The sequence below is a fragment of the Thamnophis elegans genome, chromosome Z (assembly GCF_009769535.1).
Source record: "Thamnophis elegans isolate rThaEle1 chromosome Z, rThaEle1.pri, whole genome shotgun sequence".
In the NCBI taxonomy this organism is placed as follows: domain Eukaryota; kingdom Metazoa; phylum Chordata; class Lepidosauria; order Squamata; family Colubridae; genus Thamnophis; species Thamnophis elegans.
Window position 1 is genome coordinate 19,873,718 of NC_045558.1, and position 24,049 is coordinate 19,897,766.

Genomic DNA, 24,049 nt, shown 5'->3' on the forward strand with positions numbered 1-24,049 from the left:
AAGAGATTGAACAATGAGATTTGAGTTCATCTGCTATGTTTATCTTGTCTGCTTTCTGATATGTTATCGTTCTATCCTTAATATTTCCTTCTTGTTGAACACAAGAGCAAAATTCAGGATTGCAGTGGGCTGCCATATGCTTAAAAGTAATGGCAGTTAAGGATGACTTCTTCCCCAACATTAGATGGATAAACAGTCCTAACTTTCCAGAATACTTAATGGGAAGGGAGAGGGGGAAAATTCAGCTTTCACAATGTCAGGGAGTGTAAAAATTATAGTGCTAGTTAAGAGCTGTGGTGGCGCAATGGTTAGATTGCAGGCTAATACTACTAACTGCCAGCAGTTCGATCACGACCGGCTCAAGGTTGACTCAGCTGTCCATTCTTCCGAGGTGGATAAAATGAGGACTCATTGTTGGGGGCAATATGCTGACTCTATAAACCGCTTAGAGATGGCTGTAAAACATTAAAGCGGTATATGTCTGAGTGTTATTGCTAGTGCCAAGAATCTTCTTCTGCACCTTAACATTTTGCTTCTATGATCTAGCCTTAAAGAAAGAAAAATCACATTCAGCACATGAAAAGAGAAAGGATTTTCTCCTTCCTTTCATTCATCAGTTACAGGTCTAGGAATTTGAAGATGGATATGTCTGTTGCCTCTTCTTGTTCTGACACGAATCAACAGGCCCCTGTCCGTTTGAAGGCAGAGGAGTTCCTTGGTTTATATGCTTTGAGCATTCAGGTGGCAGGGAAGTGATTCTGCGTGTGTGTGTGTGTTCGTGTGAGTGAGGCCCTCAGAGAGTAAAGCTATTTAGCTTGCAAAAGTGGTCCATCCAGTATCTGTTCAGAGTAATACAGTTTGGATCAATTTGATCAGAGATCATTTTGAAGCTACTCGGTTTTCTTGAATGTATGCAAAGTAGAAAGGCAAAAATAGTCCTAACTTTTTTTTAAATTAGGGTAAAGTCTATATTTAAGAGTTGAGTTGATAGGGGGAAGAATATATTGTTTAAACTTTCTCCTTTAGCTTTGTCCTTTCATTTGGCAACCATATATGCCTTCTCTGTCTCCCCTACAGTACAGTGCTGCCTCATAATTATTTAAAAACCATGTTTCTCTGGAGTCACCCTGTCTGAATTTAATTATAGTCTCCTTGTCACATTAGAAGGGCAACGACTTTAAATGCAGATAATGCAGTTGGACAAAGATAACCACAGCTTATGCACTCATTTGAAATATAATTTGAATTTTGAAATTTCCTAAATTTCGATTTCTCACTTGTAGGCTTAATTTCCCATATTGGGAAAAGTTTTATCTATTGTATATCTTGGACTTCATCTCAAGTTTCTTGCTTCTTGTTTGGGGAACAATTTGTAATGTGAAGCCAGAGTTATTAACTGAAACGGTACCAACCAGACATATGTTTTGTAATCCAGCTTTGGATTTCTATGATATATAGAAACTTTTCTCTATTGGAAATTTTCCACTATTTGTAAATAAATCTAAAAGTTCAATATGTATGAGCTGGTCTCTTTCACAGACATAACCTGCAAGTTTCCCTTCTCCGTTTTGACAGTAGCAAGAAGTTATATCCATCGTGTCTATGAATGTTTATGAACTGTTCTGATGGTACTTTTTGGTGGCTTTAATGCAGGAACTAGTTAGATGCTAAGATTGAGAGATATTTCTTTTGTTCATTTCTAGGGTCTGAGAAGAGACCTACAGTTATCAACTTTGACTAGGCCTATATTGGAAACTCCAAGGGTTTCCAGATTTGTATTAAAGTGGTTATTTACATCATGCTCTACTAGGAAGTAATAGTCTACTTCTATGGATAAAGTATGTTGAAAAGATGTTATAGAAGTAATGATAGATGTGAAAGAGAACCTTCAAAAATCTACCGGACAAAGAGATGAAACAAATGTCACATCATGCAGGAATATAATATATAATATAATTGTAAATAACAATATAATATAAAGAAATTGTTGAAATACTGACAATTTTTAAAAAAATGTGAATTATAAAGCAGAAGTGCCAGATAAAGTGGAAATATAATTGACAAGCCAAGGCAAAGGACAAATGGAAGATGTGGAGAATGGATTTACAGGAGATTTGGAGAAGACTTTGAGATGGGGAGAAAAACCAAAGAAAGATCAAATCTTACAACAGGTTCTGAATGAAGTTCAAAATGATTAGAAAGAAAAGAAAGGAATACAAAATTGATTAACCTCAACCAAGACTTATTTCTGTAAAATTCTGGGAAGACTTATAGACTTTTGCTGATGCCAGGGCTGAAATATTAATGATTTACGGATTTGTGTATAAATAAAGGATGGGTTATGAGAAGAAGTAACATAGTATTTCAGGAAATTAGGAATTACTAAATTTGTATTTTTTGTGATCAAAGTCAGAAGTCACACCTTTAAATATTTTCTTCCTTTTCCCCTTTCTCTCTCTTTTTTTTTTTTTGCATTTTCTATTGTCACCTTATTTTATTTTGAGTTTAGTTCATATTTTTATTATTGATTTTAAACCAATAAAAGTTTATATAGAGAGGGAATGAATGAAACTGATTGTATACCGCCTCCCGGGGCTCCATAGTGACTATAACCAGAAATAAATGATTGACTTTTGAGCTTAATTCTCTGAAATCAAATATCATGAAAGGCAGTTCTGTTCTGCTTTTTGAAAATTACTTTATGTTTGTTACCTGTGGGGGTTTTTTTTCCTGCTAATTTGTTTGTGGGAACAGGAAAGGAGAGTAAGACCTGAAATGTTAGTAAGGGAGTGTTCCTCATTGAAGAAGTCACACTTTGTATGTAGAAGTTCTTAAATTCAATCTCTTTAGCACCTGAAGTTGAAAAGGATCAGAAGCAGGTAATGAGAAGCATCCTTATGCCTGGGACTCCAGAAACATGCCATCTAGCCAGAATTGAGAGCAACTGAATTAGAATTTTTATTCTTAGTGAAATTGAATTTAACAATCTGACTTGATTTTAGAGTTGTGAATTTTATTTTATTTCTTTTGTAGGGAAAAGCAACACACTTTAATCTTTGTAGAGGCAGGGTACCACATCCAAACATGTCCATGTTCTTTCCCATTTTCTTTAGAAGAAATTATAGTTCCACATGGTGGAATGCTGGGCAAAATTACATTTCTATTGTTTACGGTTGCATACATTTACTCTTTTATGATTCAGAGTCATGGCCAACATCTTGGATATGTGGGCCAAAAAATTGCCCACGAGCCATCAACATCTGATCACTATTAACTGTGGGTTCTGATTGTGTGTTCTGTGTGGTCTACTTCTTGCCGCTTTCTTTTAGTCCTGGAGAGAAGCGTATTCGTGGCACAGGTCCAGCTGGCTTATGTTTTAGTGTTTCTCCTCCATCTGCCCTTCCTTTAGGAACATGAAATCATTCTTTGGGCTCCACTTGTCATAGCTTCAAAGCCCATGCCTTTTATAGTGCAGCTTCTTGGCCTAAAGCCGCAACTGTATAGGCATCATTAATTTATTGTGTCTTTTTTTCAATTACATACTGCAATTTTGTTACTTCATTACATACTATTTTTCAAGCAGCTGACTTCAAAAGTACCTAAGAATATTAAACAGAAAATGTATGATGTAGTGCAATGCAGCTGAGCCAGATCTAATTAAATTAGCATTGACTGTATCAAAGTAACCAATACTTTTAATGGTGAAGAATGTATGTTGGGTTCTTGAAAACAAATGCATCATGTATAATTTGTATAAATCTTGTTTATAATTCTTAGACTTTTTTGCAAGAAGGAGAATCTACAGCAGCACGATGTGATGACTTGGATGCTTTAAAAAATAAAGGCTGCCCTCCAGAAGAAATTGAAAACCCCAGAGGCACACATATATTGCTAAAAAACAAAGAAGTAACAAATCGCATCAAAGGCACTGCTGAAACTCTTAGACCAGAAGATATTACCCAGATTCAACCACAGCAAGTGCTGTTAAAGCTGCGGAAAGGTAAAAATATTTGTAAAAATTGTTTTCAAAGTGGGGGATCTGGACAGATCAATGATATATACAATGAACCTGGTCTTAGGCCCAGTACTCTTCAATATCTTCATAAACGACTTAGATGACGGATTAGAAAGGGAACTTACAAATTTGCGGATGATACTAAGCTGGCAGGAATAGACAACACCGTAGGTGTGGGGTGGCCAGCTTGACATCACTCACATCAGAGGTATCTGTGGTGGCCCGAGTGATCTGCCAGAGAAAATGGGCACCCAAGCTCTGTTTTTGCTGCGATGGCCTCTTGCAACCCTCTGCCGGTGAAAACTGAGCTTGGGATGGCCGCCTGTGGCCCTCGCGAGCTCCATTTTCAGCTGCAGTGGCCTCCTGCAACCCTCTGCCAGCAAAAACGGAACTTGGGAGGACCGCATGCAGCCCTCCTGAGCTCCATTTTCACTGACTAAGGCACCACAGACCAGTCCTTTGCTATTTCAAGGGCGGCCCCGCAGGCCGGATCCAGCCCCTGGGTCTTGCGTTTGACACCCCTGCCCTCAAAATCCAGATGTATCTTGACAGACTTGAACCCTGGGCCCTATCTAACAAAATGAAATTCAATGTACAGGAAAGTAAAGTCTTACACTTAGACAAGAAAAACCAAAACTACACATTTAGACTGAGTGAAATCGGGCTTAATAGCAGTAACTATGAGAGAGATCTTGGAGTCTTAGTGGACAACCAATTAAATATGAGCCAACAGTGTTCGGCGGCAGCCAAAAAAGCCAATGCAATTCTAAACTGCATTAACGGGGATACAATCAAGATCAAGTGAGGTACTTATGCCATTCTATAAAGCCTTAGTAAGACCACACTTAGAGTACTGCATCCAGTTTTGGTCAACACACTATAAAAAAAGATGTTGAGACTCTAGAAAAAGTGCACAGAAGAGCAACCAAGATGATTAGGGGACGGGATGCTAAAACTTAATGAATGCAGTAACTAGGCATGGTTAGTCTAGTGAAGAGAAGGACCAGGGCAGACATGATAGCAGTCTTCCAATGTTTATGGGGCTGCCACAGAGAGGAGGGGGAGGTCAAGCTATTTTCCAAAGCACCTGAAGGCCGGACAAGAATAATGGATGGAAACTGAACAAGGAAGATTCAACCTGGAAATGAGAAATTATCTGAAAATGAGATCGATCAACCAATGGAACAGCTTGCCTTCAGAAGTTGTGGGAGCTTCATCACTGGAAGCTTTCAAGAAAAGACTGGACTTCCATCTGTCAGAAATGGTGTAGGGTCTCCTGATTGGGCAGGGTATTAGACTAGATGCCCTACAAGGAATCTTGTAGGGCATCAAACTCTGTTGATCTGTAAAGCATAGTTGTTCTAGACTGCTATGCTTTTCCATCATGGTTCATTCAAAATTTATAATTCTAAGAATTCTTTATATCATTTCCATAAACTTATCATAGCCACATGAACAGCCTTCCCACAAGTGGATTTTTATTTACAGTATAAATTTATGTTTTGTGAAATTATCTCTTTTTTAAATGATCATAAAATCATAAAATGATCTTTGAAATTATATTTGACCTTCCCACTTCATTAGGTTGAGTTAGTTTTTTTAAATAAACTGATTTTAAAAACATTTTAATGATTTTAATGATTGATATATTTTATTCGTGTTAACTGAACTTCACCCTGTGTTTTAATGTTTTATTTATTTATTTTTATTGCTGCCTTTAATAACCTTTTGAAGGGTAGACAAGCAAGAGAAAAAGGCAAAAATGTTTTTTAAAACATTTTAGACAGAGCTCCCTGGATAGGCAGTCCTTGACTTTCAATCATAATGGCGACCAGAGCTTCCTCCACTAAATAATGTGGTCATTAAGTAAGTCACACCCAATTTTACAACCTTTTTTGCCATGGTTGAGAAGCAAATTAGAGAGTCATTAAGTGAATATGACTTCCCCTACGGATTTTGTCGGAAGTCTCCTGGGAAAGTTGCAAATGTCAATCATGTGACTAGGTATGCTGAAACCATCATTGGAAATACGCTGGTTACCAAGTACCACATTTGATCACAGGACTGCAGAAATTCTGCAATGGTTGTAAGTGCAAGGACTGATTATAAGTCACTTTGAAGGGTTGTTAAATGAATGGTCAGAAATCAAGGACTATCTGTAGAATTTTGCAATAATGCTAATCCTAAGGAAGAAATGGATCAATAGATATTACTTGTTTATAATAAATCAAATGTGCTTTGTGATGTATATATATGTTACACATTACTTGCTGAATGTTGGTATCATTTCCGTTGATACCTATCTTAAATGTTGCTTTTTATTTTTTTGCAAAAGTATTCTAAGTGATGTGTTGCATGCCTAAGTTACCCTTAAATACTTGCAATTTCTAATATGAGGTAATCCAAATTATGATCTCCGGTTTCATAATAAGTAGTTTTTTATTTATGACTTCATGTCTGAATGACTTTCTGAAATAAACAGCATTCAAATTGACTCAAGAGTGCAATACTTTTGCAGAAACTAAAAAACTAGATAATATTTTTTCCTTCACGCTTTTTTGTTAGATGTTTTTCATGATAAAGATACTTGTATTTTGTTCTCTGCCATTTGGAAGAGCTTAGCTTAATTTTGCTTTCTTGTGATTAGGGGAACCACAGACATTTTCATTAAAATTCAGAGAGCTGAAGATTATCCAATTGACCTTTATTACCTCATGGATCTGTCCTACTCTATGAAAGATGACTTGGAAAATGTCAAAAGCCTTGGAACTTCTCTGATGAGTAAATGAAAAATATAACTTCAGATTTCGAATTGGTATGGACTCTGTTTAGGCATAAATTATGCTTTTTTCAATTTTGATATAACATGTAAATAGTTTGCAAATATAAAAGTTATTTAGGAAGCTCTTATAGAGAACTATGATATTCTGCATCAGGAAAAAATTGCATACAACTTATGACATAAAGATTCCTTGAATGTCAAGCTAGCAATAAATTTTGGCATTAGAAAGGTGACAGTCTGGAGGTTGTTTTCATAGCTGAATCCCTAAACCTCAGAAAAATAGATGCCAATTACAACCGTTTTTTTTACAGTGATTCTATTCTAATTACTTAGAATTCCTATAAATAATGGTTTTGACCATTGAGCTAACCTCTGGAAAATTCCTACAAAGGAAAGCAGAGCCTGTCTTTTAATAAAGAATTAAAGTTTATTTTTGTGTAGTAATGCTGATTTCCTTAACCATAGATTTTATTCATTTCTACTATGATAAGGTATGGTATTCTTTACAGCTAATTGTTTCTACTTTTCAAAATAAATCACCTAGACCAGAAACTTGCCCAATACTAATTCTTGTGGTCTTTTGAAGAGCAATGACTATAAGATGATTCTGCTAGGATTGCCAGCAACGAAAGCTTTGCAAGTCATGAGCTGTCTATTTGCCTACTTTTACGTAGAACTTTTTTGATTGTATTAGAACCTTAGCTGTTTTTTCTTTCTTATAGGCTTTGGTTCTTTTGTTGAAAAAACAGTAATGCCTTATATCAGTACCACACCTGCCAAAATCAGGAATCCCTGCACAGGTGACCTCAACTGTACAAGTCCCTTTAGCTACAGGAATGTACTCAACTTTACCAGCAATGGAAGCTCGTTCAATACACTTGTAGGGGAACAGCAAATCTCAGGCAATTTGGATTCTCCGGAAGGAGGATTTGATGCAATAATGCAGGTTGCTGTTTGTGGTGTAAGTAGTGTTTGACTTTCCCTCTCATATTTTATTATTATTTTGTTATATGGTAATGATTTGTGTAAAAATGGTTGTCAATTGGGTTAAATGAATCAGCATGTGAAGGTGATTTCATGGCTACTATTGTTGGGGGTGGGGGGGGTTCTATGCTATGTTATCCATAGCCCATAATACAATTTATGTTCTTGATTGCAGCTTATGGATGTGGTATAATATATGATTTAAAAAACAGAAAATGATGAAAATTATTTATTTATTAAATTATATGCCTCCTATCACCATCAAATGATTTTGGACAGGAGTGGTATTTACTTACTTTTTCCAGAGTGGGTTTGTAGGATGGTCCAGTGATGGTATTCTCACAGCCAATTGGCCTCGAGACTGGGTTGAATCTGAAGCCACGCCTCTGGGCTCCTCTCCTCTAATTCCAGTTTCTATCCAGTCTGACCAGCATAGAGACTAAAAAAAGCTTTGACTCTTGAAAGAAAAATCCATTACTAGACCCTCCTCAAACAAGCGCGGCTTCCTGCCTTCCAGAGACCCTACCTCCTCCTTTTCATAAGTTCCCCATCAGTGGCTGCAATTTTCCAGCTGCCTGGGGCTTGATTTTTTTCGAATTTGGGAGGCTCAGGTGGCTGGGTCGCTGCTCTGGTGGCCATTATAGCCGCTGACCACGTGGAGCCGTAGTGGCCTTGTGATCAGCACCGGAAGGGGCTAATGGGCTCTGGTTTCCAGCCTGACAACCCCTAAAGCCTGATCAAAGCACCAGGAGCACAGGGAGCGTGGAGAAGAACGCGAAGCCCTCAGCGCCGTGAAAAGCCGCGTCAGCCTTGGAGGGTGCAAACATGGCAAATTCAAAAGGAGAATTGCGAGGGGAGAGAAACCGGTTGCTACAACTGAAAAGGTGAGGGACAGATTGGGTGGAGCGTGAGGAGTGGCTGTAAGTAGAAGCACGATGGCAGACAGGGCCACTTCAACCCCTATGCCCCTGGGGGAGGGTACCTCTTCCAGGCAGCGGCCCACTGCCTTCTCCTGGAGGCTTAAGGCCTCAGCCAACTCTCGTTCCTCCCATGCCTGCCAGAAGGACGAGGATAGGAGGCACAGGGCTTTATTAAGGACTTTTCCAGGTCAGAGAGATTGCGGGCCCTGCAGGGTAGGATCAGCCCTTCCCCATCCAGATCCAGGTCACCCCTGGGGGCCCTTCTAGGCAGGACTGCCTCCCAGGTCCCCAGATTCCCTGAGAAGGTGCAGTGGGGCGCTGCCCATTCCCCTCCCCTTTCCATGGAGGATCTTGACCAGGTGGATAATCAGCCTGAGTTCTATCTCTAGAGACACAGCTGGAGGTAGATATCTATCCAGGCCCTTCCTGGCACCTATCCCCAGCCATAGTCAGGTGCTAGTGGGATCCAGCTGGGATTCCTTAGATACAGAGGATCTGCCTGTGGGTCTTCAGAACCTCATTGCAAGAGCCATTGCCTCAGGTATGCTGCAGGCATGCAGCGCTAGGTGTCTCGCTCTGTACCTCAGGACGAGGTCACAGTCCCCAGTTCTTCATCCTCCCAGTTCTTCATCCTCCCAGCCATGGGCCAGTCTGTCCCCCTGGGTCCCCTTCCTTGGCAAGTGATGGGTCTGTCCTGGGGGACAAGGTGCAGCGTGACCCAGATCTCTCTGACGATGAGGAGGACCTGGAGTCTGACCTCCCCACCTTTACGGGATTGTTCCCTCCTACCTTGTTCCGGTCCCTCCTACGCAAAGGCATGCCACTGTTCAGCTGGTGGTGGGGCGGGGCGGCAAAGGAAGGGGAGCCAGCAAGGAAGCTCCAGGGCACGGTCTATTCCAAGCCCAAAATGGGAGATCCCTGCTCCCAATCTATTCCTGGAAGTAGTTAAGCAGTTCCCTACCTCAGGCAGCAATGACAGATGGTTCTATAACATTCGAACCAGATTTCTCCCAAGCATTGCAGATGCCCTCTGTGGATCCACCAGTGGTGGTGTTGGCTGCCCCAGCCACACTAGTACCCAAGGATGTGTCAGACAACCTGAAATCAGAAGACAGGAAGGCAGAGATGATCCTCAGGAAGACCTTTCAATTGTTGGCTTGGGCCATTAAGGTGGCTGCCTCTGTCTCATTTTTCAACCTTACAGCCATCCTTCTGATGGAGCAGATTCAGGTGTGCATTCCACCAGAGGACGTCCGCCTACACCAGAATATCAACAAGTTAATGGTGGTCGCTCAATTCTCAGCTGACACAACCTTAAACGCCATGAAGTTTTGCTTCCAGGGCTATGGCATCGTCCATCACATTGCGTTGCCTCTTGTGGCTCCGGGGCTGGCAGGTGGGCAACAAGGCAAAGTGGCAACTAGCAACAGCTGCCTATGCGGGGGGGGTGTCTCTCTTCGGGACTTCCCTTGACCTCATCCTGGTGGAGGATAAGAACAAGAAGAAGGCGCTTCCGACATCGACCAAGAAGGTGGAGCAGAGGAACCACGCCCTATTATCGCAGGTCAGCACAGCGACCACAGGAACAGGAAACCCACCAGAGCAGGTACCTGGCGGGCATGGCGGATAGCCATCCAACAGGGGATTCAATCGGGACAGATCCCGCTTCCAGCCCCAAGGCAAACAGCCCTTTTGAGGGGGGGGTCGCTCCTTAGACTGGGGCAAGTAGGACCCCTGCAGCCGCCTAGCTCTAGCCACAGACCCCTGGGCGGAGATATCCATGGATGCCTGAGTCCTCAGTACAATGACCCATGGTCTCCGCCTGGAATATCTGTCCCTTGCCCCTAATTATTTCCGTGTGTTCCCCCTGGCGAAGAACATTGACAAGCGCCAGCAGATGCGGCAGGCCATTCAGCACTCGCTCGACATTGCAGCCATAGAGAGAATCCCTGCGGACCAGGCGGGCAAGCGGTTCTATTCAAATCTGTTCCTAGTGCCAAAATCATCAGGGGATGGAGAGCCATTTTAGACCTAAAGCTCCTAAACCAATTCTTAGTATACAGACATTTTAAAATGGCATCCCTCAAGTCCATCCTGGCAGGGATTCGGGAAGAGGACTACATTGCATCCATTGATCTCACGGAGGCTTACTTTCCCCTCCCCCTCTTCCTCGAACATAGGCATTTTTATGCTTCTCCTACTTAGGGCTCTACCCTTTAGTTGGCTTCGCCCCCCCAGGACCCTTATCAAGGTGTTAGCAGTAATGGCTACCCATCTGAGGGATATTCCCATCAGCCTCTTTTGCTACCTGGATGACATCCTCGTCCAGGAGGTGTCTCCTGCTCAGACTAGGTCAGATCTTCAGCAGGTCATTGAAACCCTCCAAGGCTTAGGGTTCTCGATTAACTTCAAGAAGAGTACTCTCTGCCCATCCACCCGAATACACCTGGGGGCGGTGATTGATTCCCAGTTGGGTCGAGTGTTTCCTCGGATCGCAGGTCCAGCTCGTTGAAATTAATCAAGCAGATCCGAAGGATCATTGTGTTCCCATAGCCCTTTCCAGCTTGCTGGGGAAGTTCATCTCATGCATCAAGGTGGTCCCGTGGGCGCGGCTGCACACCAGGATGCTCCAGTGGAGATGTTCCATATCAGAGGGCGATTCCAACAATTTGACAGTCAAGGTACCAGCGATGCCGCAGGTGCTGATGTCTCTCAAGTGGTGGATGTCCCCAGCATTGCTCAAGGGCTGTAAATTCAGGGAACAGGAGCGCCTCATATTGACAACAGAAGCCAGCCTGTTGGGCTGGGGGCAATCCTAGACTTCCAGCTGGCACGGGTACGGTGATCAAAGAACGACCTCAACACAACATAAATTGGCTGCAGCTCCGGGCAGTCCATCTTGCCTTATGGTGATTCCAAATCTCAGTAGTGGTCACCACATCCTCGTCTTAACAGACACGTTGCAGCAAAGGCGCACATCAATCGAGAGGGGGACACACGATCCAGATTGTTGCACACAGAGGCGATGTCACTGGGATACTCGCTGGGATACTGGGATCCAATACTCGATACGCGGAACAGATCACCGGCATCGACAACCATCAGGCGGACTGGCTGAGCCGGAGATGGTAGACAATGGAGATTGGAGTCTGTCCAAGGAGCTCTTCCAGAGGATCTACCAGAGGTTCGGGAGACCGGTGGCAGATCTGTCGGCAACGCTCAGTTGCCACGGTTCTTCTCTTGGTTCTCAGCTCAGGAACGGAGGAGGTCAACGTCCTTCGCTCCAGGTGGCCGGTCGGGCTGCTGTACCCTTTCTCCCCGACCTCTCCTCCCCAGGGTCATCCAGAAAGTAGTTGGAGAGCAGGCGGAAGTAATCCTAATGGCCCCTACTGGCCCAGGAGGGCGTGGTTCGTGGACCTGCTGAGTCTGTCAGCAAGGGAGACTGTGAAGAATTCCCCAGGCAGAGGTGAGATTGCTACAGGGGAAGTTGGTCCATCCAGATCCACAATGGCTCCAAATGGCTGTGTGGAGATTGGGTGGGAGTGCCTGAGAGGCACCCTCCTGTCCCAGAAAGTGATCAGAACCATTGAGACCTCCTGTAGACAGTCAACCAACCAGATCTATGATTCCACCTGGGTGATGTTTGTTTCCTGGTGCCAGGCTGCCCACGTGACCCCTTCCAAGGCCATGGTCTCTCATGTATTGGAATTCCTCCAGGAGGGTCTGGACAAGGGCCTGTCCCTAACCATGGTACAGGCCATGGTGCTCCCTGGGGAGGACCCCACTCCGCTACCTCATTTGCCCTTAGATTTTCTCAAGGGGGCGGGCCCACCTTGTCCACTGCCAGTCCACAGGTTTCCTACGTGGCACCTTCCCACGATGCTATGAGCCCTTATGAACTGCTCTGGACGGTCCAGCCGGAAGCTACTCACTCATAAGGTTGTGTTCTTGGTGGCAATCACCTTGGCTAGGCGAGTATCGGAGCTGGGGGCTCTCTCCTCCAGGGAGGATCTATGCATGTTTCACAACAACAGGGTAGTGCTACGCTTGGACCCGGCATTCCTGCCCAAGGTAAACACGGTCTTCTACTGCGCCCAGGAGATGGTTTTCCCGGACTTCTGCCCAGACCCAGCCAGGGAACATGAGCACAGGTGGCACCGCCTAGATGTAAGAATGGCCTTACGGATCTACCTAAGGCGGATGGCGGAGTTCTGAAGGCCTGAGGCTATGTATCATTCCAACCCTCATCTCTAGGAAAGAGTTTCCATGTCCACCATCAGCTGGCGGATCCGTCTGGCCATTGCCCTTGCCTATGAGGCACAAAACTTGCCAGTTCCGGCCGGAATCATGGCCCATTCCACTAGTAGCACGGCCACCTCGGCGGCCTGGGCCTCCCCTATAGAAGACATCTGCAGGGCAGCAACATGGGCCTCCATCACCCTTCAGCCAGCACTACAGACTGGATGCTTTCGCATCTTCCGACACAGCGTTCGGCCGCAGGGTCCTGTAGCAGGTCCTGTCGAATCAATGAGGGCCTACCCCATGAGACGAAACTTGGGTACGTCCCATCACTGGATGAAACTGGAGTCAGAGGAGAGGAGCCCAGAGGCGTGGCTTCAGATTCAACTCAGTCTCGAGGCCAATTGGCTGTGAGAATACCATCACTGGCCCATCCTGCAATCACCTCTTAAAATAACAGTTCAGGTAAGACCAATGTCATTCCCTACCGGTTTGCAAATGTGAGCACGCATACGTGCACTCAGCCTTCTGCACTTGCGCTTCCTACTGAAGTGGTACCTATTTATCTAGTGGCATTTGCATGCTTTCAAACTACTAGGTGGATAGGAGTCTGGGGCAAGTAATGGGAGCTCACCCCCTTACACAGCGCTTGGGTCTTGCACCCAGGTTATCAGATTTCAGCTGACAAGCTCTGGGTTTTTAACCACTGAGCTTTTCCACCCCCACACACATAAAGGTTAAATATGAGATCCGTGGTGGCGCAATGGTTACAATGCAGTATTGCAGGCTACTTTTGCTTGTTGCCAGCATTCAACAGTTTGAGTCTCATCGCTCAAGGTTGACTCAACCTTTCATCCTTCCAAGGTCAGTAAAATCGGGACCCAGATTGTTGGGGGAAATATGCTGACTCTGGAAACTGCTTAGAGAGGGCTGCAAACCCCAGTAAAGCGGTATATGTCTAAAATGCTGTTGCTATTAAAAACATACAAACATAGTCAACAGGAAATAATATAAAAGAGTAGAAAAATATGTTAAAACCAATTAACCTACTCATGGTTTTATGGCTGGTTGCAACCCTGGGATCAGAAGTATATATAACCATACAATAATACAATACAGTAGCAGAGTTAGAAGGGACCTTGGAGGTCTTCTAGTCCAATCCCTGCCTAGGCAGGAAACCCTATACTGTTTCAGACAAATGGCTATCCAACATCTTTTAAACACTTCCAGTGTTGGAATATATAAATGCAAGTATGATGTAAAGGTAGTACAGATAACAATACAAAGAGGAAGACAACGTTTGCATGCAAATAGGAAGCTGCTTATATGCATAACACGAAGTATCTTTCAGGTAATAGACCCCTTGTCTGGACACAGCCCTACACCTCTCTGTACATTTACCCCCAGTGTCCATAAGCTCTCACTGTTTTCTTGAGCATGGCTATAACTTTTTAATACCTATCACTATTCCCACATTATTAGCATCGGTTTCCATGAGTTATTTATATAAACTAATAAATCACCTTCCTGCTGTTTAAGGCTGCTTAGTTAAGTTGGTTCAAACTAATCAAACTATAATTCCCGATAGACTTCTGTAATAAACACATAGAGAGTAATGTGTTCTTTTTCTATCCAGTGTAAGTAAAATGAACACAGGTTATTTATTTTTATTTATTTAGATATGTATTCTTGGTAAGTTTAAAAAAGAAATAAAACTAGGGGTCAGGTTGTGCCTTTTGCTGCAGGATCAAATCTGGGTCAGTCACCAGGACCAGAGGTCTTCTGAGCTTTCAGATTCCTTCCATTAGAGAGAAGTCCAAAAATTCAGAAGACTAAACCTCTGACCAACCCAGATTGGATCCAGCATATTATAGTTGGACAAGTATATTTGCTTTCATTTGTGTGGCTTTTGCATTTTGTGCAGCTCTTATCGCCATAAAGATAAGGCAAATGATTTTTCAAGTTCAAAGCCTGTTTTCTGATATTTGCAGCATGTTACAAAACTAAAGATTGAGTGTAATTTTGAATGACATGTAGCATAAGAACCAATGCTAGGACAACCATTTTATTTGGTTTGGTTCATTTATGTGAAATGTGCAATATACAAGTTGTATTTTTGCTCAGAAGTCCAATTTTAATATTCATTTCTCTTATGCTCTTTTTGGCTCCTATAGCTGCCTTAGAGAGCATTAAATAACAAAATTCTGAATGCATGCACAGTTGTTTGTTCTTGAAATAAGACGCTGCCTTATCTACTGAATGGATCAGTAACTTTCCTTTTGTTCTGCAATACATGAATATATGGATTACTTATTTTCTCTATTTTATTGGCTGCTGAATTTTTAATTTTATATGTTCTATCAAATTCCTTTTTATGTCCAGTCAAATTGGATGGAGAAGAAATGTCACTCGACTATTGGTTTTTTCCACTGATGCTGGGTTCCATTTTGCTGGAGACGGGAAGCTTGGCGGAATTGTTTTACCAAATGATGGACAATGTCATTTAGAAAATAATGTACCAATGATCATTACTATGTAAGTATGTTTGGTAGAATATTTTAGGTATATTTACTGTGTGTAATGTAATGAAATAAATATGAAATGCATAATAAAAATTCAATTCCTTTATTTTAAAATATAATTTTTAAACTAACAATTTGACAGGAAAAACACAATTTTTAAAAATTGTATTACAAGATCTTCAAGGATTATAAAAAAATATTTGTTAGTATGCCTGGAATCAACTGTTAATAAAATGTTTTTAGTAACCCATAGAAATTTAGTTAACACTAAACATCTCAGAAACAACCAACAGACTATGGCAAATACACAACATTATTATAGTACACAACGAACTAAAGCCCTCCAAAACTTCTTAAATAAACCAAAAGATCAATCGCTCAAGAAGAAAATAAGAGTCATCTGCAACATACATTGTAACAGCCAAAATGTAGGACAAATAGAGGACTAGCAAAACATATCCATGAATGCCAACTAGTAGTCAGTCACAATGCATGGACCAACTCAACCAAGAGTCAACCACAATGCTAGGATAGATGGAATAATAATTATAATTCTTATTTAAAAACTTTTTGTCCACCTGTTTTTATATAATGTTGTATACAGAATCCATTATATAGGTTGCGCTCAAATATATATTCAATATTGTCTTCTAAATCTAAACTTCATTCTTCAGGATTATCCCTCTATTGCCCATCTTGTTCAGAAGCTAAGTGACAATAAATCCAGATAATATTTGCTGTGACAGAGGAATTTCAGCCAGTATACAAGGTATGATCAAACAACATACCTTTCTATAGCAAAACAAACAAACACACACCTTTCTATATCCTGTTTAAATGCCTGCTACTATAAGTGCTAGGCAGGGAGATGAAGGAGTTGGGGAAAATAGGAACTAGAAGTAGTGTTTCTATCAGTCTTTCCTAAGATAGGCTCTGTTGGATGGTTCTCAGGGTGTGATAAAAATCTTTCCAGTTCTTCCCAGAATTTCTATGGGTAATTTAATGCCAAGCATGTGTCATTCTTTTCTTTCTGATGACAGTATGTCTTATGAGAAACAAGACTTACGCTATTTCTACGTGAAGATACAAACAGCTGGCAGGAAGACATGGCTGAATGCAAGCTGGTGCACTCCATGTTGACGGAAGGAAAATAAGGAGATGGAATATCTTGAAAGTCACAACTGATTAAGACGATCATGTCAAGAAAGATTTGGATTCCTAGACAATGGTTTATAGCGCTTGTTTATAGCACTTGAGGGACTTTTAGACAAGGATGAACTGCACTTCTTAGGGGAGGGAAAATGTCTTTGCGAAAAGTTATATGATGCTTGATAATTTACTTGATACCTAAGTTTAATAAGCTCTTAAATTGGAAATAGAAGGGAGATTAAAACACAGACTTAAGTAGAGTAATGCTGGTTGTTACCATTGTTGAGTGCACATGATAATGGAGGACATAGAAGATAGGAAAGAGGATTTGAAAAACTTCATCACATTGCAGGGAGATCAGTAAATAATGATATCCTAGCATCGGTATGTATGAATGTTTAAAATGATAATGCCTGGGGATTAAAATGTTTTCATTCCTTGTGTGTAAAGGAGTTGAAGAATTTGATTCTAAATCTGCAGTGGGAATGCTGTCTTCAAACTCAAGTAATGTGATTCAGCTGATCATAGATGCTTACAATGTAAGTCGCTCCAAATGAATAATTATTGCTATAACCTCATTGGGTTTTTAAATCATTGTATGACTGTACAGTAGCATTAGTTAAAAGATTATGAAAGCCAAGATTTGTAGGTAATAGTTCTTTTGAAATTTGGTGTTGTGGTTAAGGCATGTTAAAATCTGGGAGACCATAGTTTGAAGTCCATTTTAGGCATAGAGCCAGTTTGCTGAAGCAGCTAATCATTCTCTCAACCCAAGGAGAAATGAAGGCAAGAGAAAGCTATTTCTGAAAACATTGCCAAGAAAAGGCAGTTGGCAGAAGTCAATATTGATTTTGAGTGTGTGTGTGTGTGTCCTTGAAAGGAGATTTGTTAAAATGTCTTTAGCCAGGTATTGCACATTCTTTTAGATCAGCGGTTCTCAACCTGTGGGTGCCCCTTGGGGGGGGGTCGAACAACCCTTTCATAGGGATCACCTAAGACCATCCACCTCCACTGGTGTCGCCCATGCTCAGAAGCACGTCCTGAGCGGCAGATGCATGAAGAGTGCCGGGTAGGCGAAGCAGCCTCCTTCCGGCTCTGGCGTAACCCAGACACCGCCCCGCCCGGTCTCCACACCAGGGAAACTAGGTGGCGGATCAGCCTCGGCTCCAACGGACATCTGGCTTCAGTCCAGCTGCCTGCACAGGGCTCGAAGGCACCCGAGAACAGGAGGACCGGCAGGGCAGACAGGCCACCCGCTTCAGTTGGCGGGACGGGTTCTCGCCCAAGCAGGCACATGCTGGGATTAAAACTGCCTTGGGCCAGGACGCTACATTTGCCGCTGCCAGTCCTATCCTGCGGGCTAAACTGAGCTCAGAGGCTTTTTGGCCCCAGGAAGGCTGGCAGGAGAGGCCGGAGGGGAGAACAGGCCCCGCCCACCCATTCCTTCCCTCCCGAGGAATTCCACTCAGGATGGAAGCACAGTTCGATGTAGCTTAAGCCTCTGTTTAAAATCTCATTTACAGTTGCAACTTCTTAATCTGTGTTAAATCGATTGAGGGACGTGAGAATGGAAAGAAAGAAGGAAAAGGGAGGGAGGAATAGAAGAAAGAAAGACGGAAGGAAGGAAGGAAGAAAAGGGGGTGGGAATGGAAAGAAAGAGAACAAAAGAGAGTAGGAATAGAAAGAAAGAAATGGAGGGAGGAATGGAAAGAAAGAAAAGAAAAGGGAGGGGAGGGGAGAATGGAAAGAAATAAAGAAGAAAAGGGAGGGAGGAATAGAAAGAAAGAAGAAGAAAAGGAAGGGGGAATGGAAAGAAAGAGAAAAGGGAGGGAGGAATGGAAAGAAAGAAAACTGGGTGGGTAGGTGGTGGGAACGGAATGTAAAAAAAGTAAACTTAATAAAGTGAAACTCATGTAAACCACGAATTGCTGCTGGAGGCAGGCAGGGAGGTTGTTTTATCCTGGAAAATCCAGCCTGGCTGATCTCCCAAACCAAGATTGGCATATTAATCACTATGCTTTAATTATGTACAATTTGTAATAATGAAAATACATCCTGCATATCAGATATTTACATTACAATTCGTAACAGTAGCAAAATTATAATTATGAAGTAGCAACGAAATAATTTTATGGTTGGGGGTCACCACAACACGAGGAACTGTATTAAAGGGTCACGGCATTGGGAAGGTTGAAAACCACTGTTTTGATTCTATATATCTAAATGTTCAAATTTTATTTTAGTCGTTGTCTTCAGAAGTTATTTTGGAAAACAATAAAATTCCTAAGGAGATAGGAATAGAATATAAGTCTTTCTGTAAAACCGGAGTGAATGGAACAGGAGATGAAGGAAGAAAGTGCTCTAACATTTCAATGGAGATGAGGTAAGCTTTGGTATGCAGGAGTCATGTAGACTTCTTATGTGCCCCTTGTCACATTATAGCATTATCCAGTATAATGTTATGTGTTTCTTTTAATCAGTTTGAATAAATTGCCTGTTTATTGTTTATATTGACAGGTTAGGTTTGAGATTACAATAACAGCTAACCAATGTCCAGAAAAAGGACAAAATGAAACAATTAAAATCAAACCTCTTGGTTTCACTGAAGAAGTAGAGATTAATCTGGAGTTCATTGTGAATGTGAGTGCCATAATGAAGGGATGAGGACAGCCCTAAGTGCCATTTTGGAAATGGAACATTTGAGTGCGGTGCTTGCAGGTATATAAATGCTATTTTATTGTGTTTTCATGAAAAAAAACCCCTAACTTTAGTTTCTTATATAGGAGAAATTCAGAGAAGGTTAGCTGAGATTTTTAGGAAGCTAGAATAATTCCTTATGAGTTAAAGGAATAACTCAAAGGGCCTTAAAGCCTGTAATGAAGGAGAGGAATGCAAGCCATGATATATATAGGAAGGAAGGAAGGAAGGAAGGAAGGAAGGAAGGAAGGAAGGAAGGAAGGAAGGAAGGAAGGAAGGAAGGAAAAAAGGCAGGCAGGTAGATAGATAGGTAGGTAGATAGGTAGGCAGGCGGAAATTTTCTCATTTTATCTCACATTGAGGTCACTTTGGGAAAGTGAATGTAAGAGATTAATTAAAAATGAACGTTTTTAGATGTATGATTTTTATCTGGTATATATTTATGATTGCCAGCAATTTGTAAGCACTGATCTTGATGGCAGCATGATGCCTCTTTAATTTTAGGCAGCTGCTGGAGAACCACATTTAAAGATGAGATTCTCCTTCTCTCTTATAAGTTTCCCAGTGCCATTTGTTGGTCACAACGAGACACATAATGCTGAGCTAAATTTGGTCCATTTTGCTTTTTAGGTGCAAACCTGGGCGTATTGGAAAGCACTGTGAATGCAGCATGGAAGAAGTAAATAGTGAAGACATGTCAGGCACCTGTAGGCAGGCTAACAGTTCTGAAATATGTAGCAACAATGGCGAATGTATTTGTGGACAGTGTGTGTGCAAAAGCGAGAAAATCCAAATGAAATCTATTCTGGCCCATACTGCCAGTGTGATAACTTCAGCTGTGATCGATCTGATGGTTTAATTTGTGGAGGTAATGAGTTCCTTTTCTGTCAAAGGAACTTTAAAGCATAATCTTGAAACTAGTATGATAAAGTAGAATTTAAGTGAACAAGAGAAACAAAGATCAGATTAGGAATAACTTCTCTGATGTAGTTTCTTTGATTGATTGAAAATGTTCAGGCAACTAAAATAAAGGTCTTATATTTAAGTATGGTACATAAAAGGCAATTTAATGATGTTATTCTTTATAATAAGCCCAGTAATAAAAGCGTATCTAAAGAAGAAAATCTTTGCATGCTGTACTATATATATTTTATATATATGTGTGTCTTGTTGTTGATAATTTCCTATGCAGTACAATATTGCATCTATATTATGTTGAGTTGTATGGTACAATATAGGGTGACAAAATTTGCAGAAAAACTTGAGCAACATTAACATACAAAGTTTAAATAATATCAAACTAGCCAGATGTAGCATGCTTTCTCATTTTAGAATTTATTTAATTAGTAAAGAAGAAAATTTCTTCCCTAAAAATAATTAGGCTTCCTACATGTTTCATAAGACGTCAGAACTGGATTTTAGTTCTGTGCAACTGCATTGAACATTTTATGCATGAGAGACTTCTGAATTCACCCTCACGTAGCACTACTACATGTAGTTTATATGTGGTAGCCTTAAGACCACCTGAAGACTTAAGATACTTTGCAATTTGCAATCATAACTTGGATAATTTCAGGAGTGCATCAAAACAGTCACATGAAACTTTTGCACCTTCAAGAAGCAGGCCCTCAAGATCTTGTCAAATCCATCCCATAAGCAGAAATTGGGGAATAAATATGTGCTTGTTTATATTGAAAATTTTACTAATATTTTTTTTTCCTGATTTGAATGTAGGACACGGTGAATGTAAATGTCAGGAATGTGAATGCTGGGAAAATTTCACTGGCTCTGCTTGTGAGTGTCCTCTAGATACGACTCCTTGTGAAGCTGCAAATGGGCAAATCTGCAATGGTAGAGGAATATGTGAATGTGGAGAATGCAACTGTACCGATTCCAAATTTCAGGGACCAACCTGTGAGCTATGTCAGACTTGTCTTGGCGTCTGCGCAGAGCACAAGTAAGGTTTTTGATTTTGTAATTAAAAATAATTGGTTCTTGTGAAATTGCAAACTTCTGTAGCGGGTCTTTTTTCAGCACCATTCTAGAATTCGGTTAGCCAGAAACTAAATCTGTAACAGAAAAAAAAATCCTCTTACAATAACCGAGGGAGGCACTTTCATGCAGACGCTAACTATTGAAGCAGGTGGGATAAAGGAGAAGAGCCTTTTTTGCTGTGCCCTCATCCCTGTGGAATTTTCTTCCACCAGAGGTGGGAATTGCCCCCCTCCCTTTTGACCTTCTGGAAGGGTAGGCCTGGCACTTTGAGGTAGTACTTGCCACTGGAGGTCGCTGACAGGATAAGAAGATCTCATCCCCCGCCTCATCCGTCTCTTGGCTCTCTCATATGTGGTTTTAGTGCAGTTTATAATGCTATTTTAATGTTGGTTTAATATTTTAACTATTTGTCATTTGTTTCTATAATATGTAAGCTGTCATATTGTAGAGAAGATGAGCAGTATGGAAATTTAATGTTAATTAATTAAACTGTCATCCTGGTTATAGACAGGATAGGGGTTAACATTTTGGCATCAAATAGCATTAGATAGCCATCTGAGTGGAAAAAGATATTTGCTGAAGTAATTATATCACAAAGTATAAATGTATTAAGAGACATTGTATGAATGTCTTAACTCCAAAGCCCAAAGGGAAAATTCAAAAATATTATACTTGAGGAAAATGGTGTCTCCTTCCTCTCTCCTTTCCCCCCCTCCCCCAATCTTGTACTGCATAAAGTGGTGGATTTGGGGAAGATCACTTCCCATACATCTCCTTCTCTCTCCCCTTCCCTTTCAAATATTGCTTTAGTGAATGGCTTTAATGCAGGCTAAACATCTACTTTGGTAATGAGCTACTGAATGTAGTATTTTATGGGAAGAGTGACACCATTCAGAATCTTCTTTTAAGACATAATGCAGTCAAGGCCAGAAGGAAAAATGCATTATGTTTAAATCATCTGAGATTTGAGCTTTTATTTAAATTTATCATAGTCTTTTTCTGAAGCCTTCCTAATAAAAAATGGGTGGTATTCCAATATGATACTAATTTGTGCTTCATCTTCTCTGCAAATAGAGATTGTGTCCAGTGCAAAGCCTTTAACAAAGGAGAGAAGAAGGAGCGGTGTGAAAAAGAATGTTCACACTTCAGTTTGGAGTTGGTCGATCGCAGAGAGAAATTGCCACAGCCTGGACAGTACGATGCATTGACTCACTGCAAGGAGAAGGATATTGATGACTGTTGGTTTTATTTCACATATTCTGTTGATTCAAATAACAAGGCTATTGTCCATGTGGTGAAGACACCAGGTATGTTTTGGTCTTCATAGAGACAGTTTTGACTTTAGGGATTGTTTAAACATAATTCCATTTTCCCACCCCCATTCTTAATTTAATTTTTTTGTACTTCATGTCCAGAATTTTAACATATGTGTTGTTATCATCCTCTCTAAAGATAGCATATTTAAAATACAAATCTTAGTCCTCAATATTTATTTTTTTAAAAACGACGTTTTTGAATACCCACAGAATGCACAACATTTGTCTTCATCCAAAGGATTGTTGGAATTATCAGTGACAGTTTGTGGCTATTTCTTCATTGGCTCCTTCACCCAACCTCCATTGGTTATACTAAAGAAATGTTTTGTGCCTTTTCTAATTCTCACTCATTAGTAAAGGCATGTAGGTGCCTTAAAATTGGAAACAACCCAAAGAATTGGTCAACCTGATCAATGGTCAAAATCCAACCTTGTTTTTTGCACATTCCTCAGCAAATCAGTGGACTCAGCCACTTGTGCCCTGGTCATTTCATAGGTTAATTACTGCAACATGTTGTACACAGGGCTGCTCTTGGGGAACCAGTTGGAAGCTTCAGCAGGTCCAGAATGCTTCAGTATGGCTATAGAATACCACTACTCCACAAACTGCAGTTTTTTTCAGGTTTTGATTCAAAGGGCTACCCATTACCTATAAAGTCTTCATGGCATAGACTCTGGATACTTGAGGGACCACCTAACTCTCATTGTATCTGCCTGACTAGTTAAACTTTGCCAGAGTTTCTGCACTCTGGGATCCATTCATTGAACAATGCCATCAAAGAGGCCTTGGAAGCACCCTTGCTCTTTAGCAGTGCATGAACTCTAGAACAGACTTACTCAACTTTTTCGGGTTGGTGGCTGGGAGCAGGGATGGTTTTGTGGGAAGGGCAGGCGCAGGGACACACACGAGCATCCATTGCTCAAGCGAGTGGGCCCTGAGCACCTATGACTTGCACAAGTGAGGCCGTGACCCACCACAGTGTTGTAAGCCATTCCAATATGCTAGGATATGGATGGCATATACATTCAATAGTATCTATTCCAGGTCCTTGAGAAGAACAGGTGGATAAAAATGCTAAATCCACTATAAACATCTGGCTGATTGCGCAACCATCATATCTAATAACAGCATTAATTATTCATAATTTGGATGGCTGTTTCATAATTCCAACTGTATTCATATTATGCTTCATTTATTCATTTTGTTTGCTAGAATGTCCAACTGGTCCTGACATCATTCCTATAGTTGCTGGTGTGGTCGCTGGAATTGTTCTTATTGGTCTAGCTTTATTGCTGATTTGGAAGTTACTTATGATCATTCATGACAGAAGAGAATTTGCAAAATTTGAGAAAGAAAAGATGAATGCAAAATGGGATACGGTGAGTCATTATATTAATAACCTTAAGCAGGCATACATATCAGATGACAGT

The 24,049-nt window shown here is 41.2% G+C and overlaps 1 protein-coding gene across 1 annotated transcript in view; it reads left to right on the forward strand.

The window, feature by feature from the left end:
* ITGB1 (integrin subunit beta 1) overlaps nucleotides 1-24,049 on the forward strand; it is a 42,466-nt gene that overhangs the window by 14,583 nt on the left and 3,834 nt on the right. The window contains 21 exon segments of the mRNA XM_032235518.1: nucleotides 3,778-4,000; nucleotides 6,663-6,689; nucleotides 6,692-6,800; nucleotides 6,802-6,830; nucleotides 7,520-7,758; nucleotides 11,884-11,885; nucleotides 15,323-15,453; nucleotides 15,456-15,475; nucleotides 16,137-16,179; nucleotides 16,182-16,231; nucleotides 17,062-17,077; nucleotides 17,080-17,150; nucleotides 18,855-18,994; nucleotides 19,134-19,240; nucleotides 19,243-19,272; nucleotides 19,275-19,329; nucleotides 19,939-20,081; nucleotides 20,084-20,176; nucleotides 21,043-21,265; nucleotides 22,378-22,610; nucleotides 23,832-23,998. Coding sequence (XP_032091409.1) covers nucleotides 3,778-4,000; nucleotides 6,663-6,689; nucleotides 6,692-6,800; nucleotides 6,802-6,830; nucleotides 7,520-7,758; nucleotides 11,884-11,885; nucleotides 15,323-15,453; nucleotides 15,456-15,475; nucleotides 16,137-16,179; nucleotides 16,182-16,231; nucleotides 17,062-17,077; nucleotides 17,080-17,150; nucleotides 18,855-18,994; nucleotides 19,134-19,240; nucleotides 19,243-19,272; nucleotides 19,275-19,329; nucleotides 19,939-20,081; nucleotides 20,084-20,176; nucleotides 21,043-21,265; nucleotides 22,378-22,610; nucleotides 23,832-23,998 — 2,151 coding nt within the window.